We start from the raw sequence: 9,972 nt of genomic DNA, 5'->3' as shown, positions 1-9,972 counted from the left end.
GAGCAACAGGTTGCTTAAAGCCTTACTATCAACGGCTTTGTGTGATTGAAAAGCTTACTAACCGACGATTACTAATTCATACTGAGAGACTGAGATACCTCTAATTAGCAGTTTGGCTTTAGAGCTAGTCACTCCACAAGCCATCAAATTTTAAGAATCAAAGTTCACCATAATTCAAAATTATCGACTGGTCTGGTACTTTTGGACATCGAAAAAGCCTTTGACACTGTGTTTTACGACGCTTCAATTTACAAACTAATAATGTTTGATTTTCCGACACATCTTATTATATTAATAAGAAGTTTTTTTTACAAAACATAACATTTGCATTATACGCAGGCAGTGTAAAATATATTCCTTACTATAATGTTACTTTTCATCGTTAATGTGCCCGACCTACCATCTTTAGACGCAAACACTAAATTTACTATGTTTGATGTCAGTAGTCTACAATTCTCACATAATACTCTACAAAACTATTTTCATAAGTGGTAAATCAAGGTTAATGCTAAAAACGTAAGCTATATGGTTTTATATACTGTAAACTCTGTCGATATCATTTTTAACAAACGTATCGTCATGAAGAATAACAAAAGTAATCTTTTAATCAGCGTTATTACAAGCCCCGTCGTAATAGATTTGTAGCACGAACCCCGAAAAAAGAATCATTGCTCATACTAAAAAAATTCGCTACAAAATTCGGAGTTCGTGAAAAGTGGTATCACTAGCCCCGTATGAATAGGAAGTTTGGCAGTTTTTTCTACGAACAGTTATTTTGATCGGAGTTCAATTGAAAACGAAAAAAAAATATTTACCGAGCAAAGATAAATTAAATAAAAATGAAATATATGAAAAGAATCATGTAAGTTTTATTATATTGTTTTAGTGTGAAAGTGTTTATCTATATATTTGATGGGCAAATAAAGTTATCACAAATAAAATTCAGGTCCACAGCAGTAAAAACAGATTTAATAGCCTAGGCCCACCTCTTAGTACAACTCTAGCTGGAGAAAAGTAAGTTGAATGGATTAGTCCAGCACATTGTCATAAAGATCCAAGGGGTTAAAAGAATCCTTTAAAATTTTGCGCTGCATTTTTAGTGTTCGTCATTTTCCCGTGTTTTGTTCATTTATTGTAACGGTAATATTATCCAAGTTTAAAGACAAAAACAAATAGAACTAAATTGAGAGATGAAAAACGACCTTTTATTTATTTGCTTTATTGTGACGCAAATCAGCTGCTTTTGAAACTCCGAAATTAGTGTGTGTGGCAATGTTTTTTTGATTTCGTTCGGGGCTAATGATGCAAATGTTTTCGAAAATATTCGGGGACTCGCTACGAGGGACTCTGTGATAGGGGTGAATACAAATTTCATAAACCGCAAATCAGGTCTTGGTGTGCATAATACAATTTTGATATTCGAAACTATTTTCCAGCCTATACTTACTTATGATGTTCCAGTGTAGTGTGACTGCGTTGAAACCTGCTTAAAAAAGCTTCAAAGAGTTGCCAAACAAAATATTAAAGTTCAAGCTTGTAATTTATAATTTGCAAGACAATTTTTTTAGAAGATGGATTTTTATGGATTTTTTCTTCTAGGTTTTCCCTTAAAAATTATTGTTTCCAAGTTAAATTATTTTAATATTTGTATTAAGTACCTATTAGAATGCTGTAAAGCCATCCCCACACGTTTTCCATGATGTTCAGCCCAGAAGAATGTAGGGGCCATGGTAATAGTTTTACATTTTGCTCCTGAATCCAGGCTTTTGTTGTCCGTGTGGTGTGTATTGGTGCGTTATCTTATTGGAAAGTCCATCGTTGTCCACCAAATAATTCAGAAAACTGCGGAAAAGCTCGTTCCAGAATCGATTTTTAAGTGATTGCTTTCATTTTAGAGCTTTGTAAATCCAGCTCTACGATCCCGTAATAGATTATTGCTCCCCAAGCTATTAAACTGCCTCCTTTGCTTTGCCGTTTTTCAAAACAAATGTTTCCCGTCAGGTCCGCATCAGACGACGCACGGTATGCCAAGCTTTTTTGGTTTCGCATATGGTCTACCTTCTGTATCAGCCGAGCAACAGATCTAGTAGCATTTATCCCAGCTTCTGCCCTATAGTGTATCCATGGGATAGAGGGCCGTAGATGTCATGATCCCCTATCTAAGAGATATTTTGTTTGTTTTTTTTTTGTAATAACTCGCTTCAATTTAAAACTAATCGTATTGAGTTCATGGATATTTATTCTTTATCATTTTTATATTTTTCTTATATGAAAACAAAATTTGTATTTAACTTCCACTTTGTTGTCAAAAGAACCACTTTTAACTGAGGATTGGACTAAGATCATAAAATGAATCAGAAATTCCACGTCCAAAAACTAAGCACAAATTCATCAAATTTTGAAAAATGGACGATCAAGGGGGTGGTCATATGAGCTATAAAGCTTATATACAATTAAGTTTTATAAGTAAAGATTTCATCTAAACATTAGTTAGTAATTTAACGATATTCATAAAAAAAGTTAAATTTTTTAACTTTAGTAATGCTCTGAATTATTTTCATAAAATTTGTTCTATGAAAAAAGAGAAAATATTCAAGTTTTTAAGAAAAAACCTTGAACAAAGGAAGGTCAGTTTTATATTAAGTTGCCTATAAATTTCTGAAACTAGCCTTTAATTCTTATTTCTTTGATGCACATATAGTGAACATTGAAGTGATTTTTACTTGCGACATATGGGAACTATAAGGCAAGTATTTAATTCGTAAGAAAATTCGAATCAAGCACGACATTACGATGGTAGAAAAGGCGCAAAAAGTGGGTCCCCGATTCCCACCGTCTCATAGTGGTTTCGGTTATATGGGAAGAGCGGTCAAAATTAATAGTCACATGTTTAATGACAAATAACACTGAATATATATAAATAAAGTCGTTATTTCTGCTTTTTTTTACCAAAATTTTAAGAGCATCATTAACGTTAAGCATTTTTCTGTGCGAAATGTTTGTGTCTTGTCAATTTTTTAAAGCGGAGACTATATCGGGGTCTATTGAAGCAATGCTTGCAATACGTCTCCTTTTTGTTCTGGAAGAGCATTTTTTGGGCTGCCTTGTGACATACTTGAACATCATAATTAATTTCATACCTGAAGTCTTCTGTGGCCTTAAGCCAGTCATCGTTTTTTGTTAAGAAAAAAATCAAATTCCTGGAAGCTTTGTTCCATCTTTTTAAAAAGGACTTGCATAGAACATTACATTTATCTTTCTAACTAGATCATCAGAAATTTCTAATATATAGACTTCTAAAAACATCTTTACAGTTTCTTTATGCTCAGAAGCATCTCCACCCTTCCTCACCTTACGCCAAATGAAATACATACTTTTGTGGATTCTAAAAGTGAATAAAACACATTTCTTAGTTCAATTAAAGTATTTTTTTTTTTATTTAGCATTTTTTCGCAAAAAAGACTGATATGTCTGTGATTGTATAACCTAAATAAATATGTAACTTTTGTTAAGTGCAAGTAGGGGGCACAGAAGTTATTCACTTTTGAAAGTCATCAAAAAACACAAAAATCATATTACACCTCAATTGAGTAACGGGTTTCACATAAAACCTGACTTATTTTATACTAAAAAATATACATAAATTATATACATACCTTGTACTCTGAATTCCATAACTCAAATTTTAAAAGAAGTTATTAAAAACTAATGTATTTAACGTGATTGTAAATCAAAAAATGAAAAATGTAAGCTTTGCTAAAATTTAAAAACACACAACATGCATGATCGATCTTACCATAATGAAAACAATGTAGACGAAAAATATGGCTGAGATTTATTTGTCCCGTTATTAAAGATAACATTTCCATTCAAAAAAATAATTAATTTAAACCTTGAGATTTCACCTTTTGGCCTACTGGGAAACCACTGTTTCCTAATTTTCTCAATTTTTTTTTTCTTAATTCGGTTATTTTCTACAAGAAAAACATATTTTGGTATAAGGGTACCCCTAATAAAACCGTTATTTTATTTTTAAGTTTTCTTAAGAACTAATCGACCGATTTTAATAATCTTCCCTTTCAGTGCAAGCTCTTGTCGATGATCAAATTTTCAAATTGATGATGATTTGTGATGATCAAAAATGTCATTATTTATTTTCTATTTTTAAAAAAATAATACATGACCCAGTCGTGTACTTTTTAAAGTGACTCTGCTTTAAATGTTCTAGAATTGAGATTAAAACACCAATTTCAAGAATATTAATGTCACAAAAAGCAAAAGTGACACTTTTAATCAACATATGGTTTCAACGTTTCATATCTTTTAATGTAAGGTTAGGTTAACGTGGCTGCAGATTAAAATCCACACACTTAGGCCAAGAGAAAGGCCCATTGTGATACCACATGAATCTAGAGAATTACTTCTTACTAGTCGAACCATTTTGAGGTCTTTATAAAGCGAAGAAGATATTTGATTTCCTTTTAAGCTAGTTCACTGGGATTATCAAAAGGGTAGTCCCCCAGGTGAAGTGAAAGAGCAGGGCAAGTGCAGAGGAGATGAGAGATTGTTTCCTCTTCTTTTTCGTCCATACAGCTCCTACAGAAGTCATTTGAGGCAACACCAAGTCGTATTACGTGTCTGCCTTTAAGACAGTGTCCAGTAAGGACACCTATTAGGGAGCTAATATGAAGTCTGCTTAGAGAACAAATCTTTAGAGTGCTTTAGGTCCAGTGAAGTCCATATGAGTTTTGTGGCTGCGCATGTTGGTAAGTTGGGCCACCTAGAATTTGCTATCGCATAAGCTGTTTTATTTTAGCATAAGTATACATGTAGCTATCGGTATACCTATCTTCTCCCTTTCAGGTGAAATAGGTATGACGGTTCCATTTTTAGCGGGTTCATCGGCTCTACAATGATGTGATGTCTGTGATGTCTCTGTGGCCCGGCACCCAACAGAGGTGAATGTTAAATTGCTGCGCCATCTCCATAAGGAACGATCGACAATCGAGGGCCGTTAGAGATTTGGTTGAGACACCGTCATGGGATTTGAAAGCAGCCTGACAGAGGAGATGCTGATATCAGAAGTTGATATCACGTTTTCTCTTAGCCAGGAAAGAACCTCTTTGATCGCTAAAAATTTCCGCTTGAAAGACGCTACAATGATTAGGAAGGCGGAATGATATGCTTAGATTCAGCTTTTTTGAGTACACACCACTACCAACTCCCTCATTTGTCTTGGATCCATCTGTATAAATACGAATACTTTTGTTATCCAGGAGTTTTTTGTCTTCCCATTCATCTCTGGATGGAATGGATACCTGGAAGTTTTTTTCCAAATAGGGGTTTAGGAATAGTGTAGTCTATGTACTTTGGTATAGAACCAAAGAGTTTCAAAATGATGGAGTGCCCCACATAGTTGTTGGTCCATTGTACTCGCTGCCACTTGTTTACTGAAGATGTCAAGGGGTGGTTCTCAATGCCCCGCTTATGCAGAGACATGCAGTGCGTTGGACTCTGCTGAGTTTGTCGTAGTATGTGACTTTCTCCAGTGCAGTCCACCATACTGCAACCCCGTACATAAGCATTGGTCGGATGACCGATGTGTATAGCCAGTAGGTTATGCAAAGTTGAAAACCCCATTTGCTTCCTATAGCTTTCTTGCAAAGGAAAAGAGCTGCTGTAGCTTTTTTAACTCTTTCCTGTATATTATATTTATAACTTAATTTTTTGTTCAATATCAGACCAAGGTATTTGGCTTCATTGGTAAAAATTAGTGGTATACCTTTTATTGAAGGAGGCACAATTACTGGGATCTTGTATTTCCGTGTGAAAAGGACGAGGTCTGTTTTTTGAGGATTAATACTAAGTCCGCAGTGATCAGCCCATCTAGTGAGCATATTTAGTGCATTTTGGAGGAGGTCTCTTTTAGTGTATTAGGATGTTCCCCTGTGACGGCGATAGCAACGCCGGCATACGTAACCACTCTGTAGCCTTCCCTCTCAAGGGATTTTAGTAGTTCGTTAACCATTATGACAGAACACCACCTTGCGGAGTGGCTCTACTAACAGACCTTTTTGTGCAAAAATCTCCAAACAAGAGTTGATGATCCTGCTTTTTAGAATTAGATTAATCAACTCACAGATTGAGTATTCGACGTTTAAGGTCGTCATAGCAGAAGTGATAGCGGATGTGTCAACGTTGTTGAAAGCGCCCTCAATATCCAGGAAAGCCACCATAGTATATTCCTTTTTCTCTAGGGAGTATTCGATAGTTCTTACCAGAGTTTGCAAGGCTGTTTCTACCGATTTCCCTTTGCAGTAAGCCTCCTGAGACATTGATAGTCTCTTCTCAATGTTGTTACGTATATGGACATCGATCAATCGTTCCAGAGTTTTGAGAATGAAAGTTGATAGGCTAATAGGTCTTAGGTCTTTAGGGTTGACATGCGAGCATTTGCCCGCCTTGGGAATGAAAACTACCTTTTCATCTCTCCATCGCTGAGGTATATAGACCAGATTTATACAACTTTTGAAGATCATCTCAATGATGGGCGAAGTTATATCAATGGTATATTGTAGCTCAGCTGCTACGATTTGATCTGGACCTGGAGATTTGTAAGGTTTGAAACTATTCAGAGCCCATGTCAATTTTTATTTTTTTTTCCTTGATGCCTCTGAGGATTCTTCTATGGAGTTACAGAAGGGTATCTATGAGGATCTTTTAGCCATTCTCAATTCTAGTTTATACTTTTTATCTATTAATGTAAAAGCTTTGAATTTCTTAAGAACTGAAGTGTTTCTTCCCAACATATTTGTTTGTCAGAAAACTCTTAATATTAGATTCTTTCTCATTTTCTGGGTTTTTTAATTTTCGTAGGGTACAAAAAAGAATATTTTCTTTTTGGAAAAAGCTATGTTTCAAAACAATTTCTTACATTTCTCGTCTATATGTTAAGCGTGTGATTAAAAGTATGGATCCACCCTTGACTCTGCCCTAAATTTACTAATGGAAAGCCTTGAATTTGAAAAAGCTCTCACTATCGAACGCTTTTCCTAAAATGATGTGGCTTTCTTGTCTCTTCCTTTGTAGTTTTTTCCATACCTCTCTGAGTCCCTAAGGTAGTTGATAAAACATTTGAACTACTTCTAATTTTGCTATGGCTATTACACGGATGGTTTTTTTTTAAATGCCGGCAACCTCGAATTTGGCCTATTTCCTCCTTGGTCCGACCCTCATCTCTACCCATACTCCTTGATTCTATGAAATTAATACTCGTACTAAGCTCCCAAACACTCAGAGTATCCTTTTATCTGATTTAAACGCTAATAGGCAAACTTGTCACTAATTAATTGGCACAAACAAACAGGTACTTTTTATGACCTTCTTCGGAAAAACCGAAATAAAACTTGTATTTATTAAATTAATTCAAATATAAACTTAATACATACCTCATACAATTCACATTTTGGGTTTTCAAAAAAACCTAAGGGTTTGAAAAATATCGTCAAATAAAAAACGAAAAATGCTTGTTCCTATTCATGTGACACAAAGTGTCATCAAGACACTAATTGAATATATTATTTTATTTACTTAATATAAATATCTCCACAAGTTAATGTATTAAAGATTTATTTACTTGAAATGTGCGTTATGGATATATCAATAAATTAAAACATTTAATTGTTTTTACTCTAATCGTTCGTCTTTCCTTAAGTTGATCCACTTTAAGCGCATGGGTCATGTTTAGAACTAAAATGAGCACACGAAATTTTCGGTCCATTATGGGTCCTAGGTATGGCAATTCGAAAGAGCAGACCTTGTGGCATGCAAACACATATTTTGTACTGAACACTTCCAGTCCTTATCCCAAATTCTGTATTAACAATTGGAACTTTTTCCATGTCCAAGAAAACACCATCTCCTGCTGTCATTACAGTTGCTCCCTGAGTGGAATTCATAGAAATGCTTCCCTCTGCCATGAACAATGCACTCAATCCGTCTACATTTATTCCCTCGGAACCTTTAACAAAAATTTTACTATCACTTTGAATGCTCAAGGGGCGACCAATTGGACTCGTTATCCTGCTGACACTGGTGGCCTTAACTTGCAAATTATCGGCACCATTTGGGATATTATAATGTGGTCTGTGTGTGGTAAATATAGCATCGCCACTATTGGGATCCTTTACTTCAAATGTGTTGACTCCCTTAAATTGAATTCCTTCCTTGTCCATAATCATTTTACTGTGCGTTTGGCCATTTCGATTGACTTTGACTGTTACACTTCCATCATCTCCTGTTATTGTGACTGGAACATCAGTGAATCCATCTATTTGGCCTCCACATTTATTGTAGATTCTATCCAAATCGGTCAATCCATAGAACTTCAAAACACCTTCTTCGGGTATCATTTCTACGCCTTGTATTCCTTTGCCCAAACGCAAGACTCCTATGATTGTGAGGGTTAGAATAAGATTTCCAACAGTTAGTATGAGAAGCAAAGTGACAATTGTCCAAAAGGCAAAGGTATTCCTTCCTTTCATTTGCTGTGGCTGCAATTGAACTCCAGAGTATGTGGAAAATTTTTGGTCGAGAAAATTTTCCGAGCTCGTTTGATGTTCTCCTCCGACGGGAATTGCATTTTCCGATGCTAAGTCTTCAGAATACGAAGGCGATGGACCACGAATGAATGTATTTTCAAAATGCTTTATCATAATTTATGTTTTCTTTTACAATATTTTTTTAAAGAGAATGAAAATTCTGTATAAATTTCCTTTGGAGTTAAAATGTATCAATAGGTATACAGAAAGTAGATTTGACACTGACATGAGTATAAACCTGCGCACAAAGTCTTTCATGAAAACATCGATATTCGTTTTGTTTTAAGAAACTCAATTCAAAAATAGATTCCCAGCGGAAAGTACTATTGTTTGTTTGTCTTCACATAAACAGGGTGCCTTCAATAAAAGTAGAAATATTTTTGAATTTTAAGATTTAATCTGATGCAGACATGTATTTTTTGGCCAATTTTCCCCTCTTTGCAACAGTACTAATGCAATTATCATTTGTCAGTTAATAGGTAAACATATACAAATTTGTATTTTTTATCGGCCGGAAACAAACAAATTAAACATAACAATGAAGCAATAAACGAATTAGAGGTGGAAGCATCCCTTTCACAAAAATGACATAATACAAATAAATAAAACATAAGAACAATTCTAACATTAGGTTTGCTGGTATTAAAGATTCATACAGAGAAGTTCCAAATTTGTTTCATTTCTCTTTGTTAAGTTTATACATAACTTTATATAAAAGGGTGGTTAAATTTTAAGGGCCGATGTTGATTATAAATGAGACACAAATTATTTAGGAAATTGTTGTCATTTCTCTTATTATGATAACATTGGTATGGTTCAATTAAGTATGGAAAAAAATATAGGCTCCATCCGAACGTCCAAATTTTCGATGACGCTAGGGCATAATTGAGGTTTTTTTTTATAATAAGCGCACACTCAAGGGGATATATTACCCTTGTATTGACCAAACAAAGCTCTTATGGCGCAACGTCGCAATTACCTTACTCAAAATCTTAGTAAGGTAGCTGCTGAGAAATAAAAGGCCGTGTTGTCTTTATGAGGCGTCAAACAAGAATGATTTATTATAAAAATGCTTAAAACTAACTTACATGGTAAAGAAATATAAGAATATAACAAACAAAAGAAAATAGAAGAAATGCAAGCCGTTAGGCTTAACATCAGAGCAAATTCGTTTAGCTATGTACAAGATGAGCAGTTAATGCGTACGAGTGTTAAATGATTATATATATGTTACAATGTGTATTATGTGAGTATGTATGTTTTTAATAATAACAATAGGGTAAATTATGATTAGATGCTGCCTTGAGCGAAAATAAAAGTAATTCATAAAAACATAAATAAAATTAAATAAATTGATAAATGTGGTTCAGGT

At 34.4% G+C, this 9,972-nt stretch overlaps 1 protein-coding gene across 1 annotated transcript; it reads right to left on the bottom strand.

Moving 5' to 3' along the window:
• Positions 1 to 7,526: 7,526 nt before the first annotated feature.
• LOC129938997 (uncharacterized) lies at positions 7,527 to 8,816 on the bottom strand. Its single transcript, XM_056046849.1, has one exon. It carries the CDS (start codon positions 8,712 to 8,714, stop codon positions 7,725 to 7,727), a length of 990 nt encoding a protein of 329 aa, XP_055902824.1. The 5' UTR covers positions 8,715 to 8,816; the 3' UTR covers positions 7,527 to 7,724.
• Positions 8,817 to 9,972: the final 1,156 nt, after the last annotated feature.

The sequence above is a fragment of the Eupeodes corollae genome, chromosome 1, assembly GCF_945859685.1.
Source record: "Eupeodes corollae chromosome 1, idEupCoro1.1, whole genome shotgun sequence".
NCBI classification, from domain to species: domain Eukaryota; kingdom Metazoa; phylum Arthropoda; class Insecta; order Diptera; family Syrphidae; genus Eupeodes; species Eupeodes corollae.
Note: the sequence above shows the minus strand (reverse complement) of the source record. Positions and strands in the feature narration are given on the sequence as shown.

What these genes read in the sequence shown, in the direction of transcription:
- LOC129938997 (XM_056046849.1), bottom strand. Translation starts at nt 8,714, where the DNA reads ATGATAAAGCATTTTGAAAATACATTCATTCGTGGTCCATCGCCTTCG.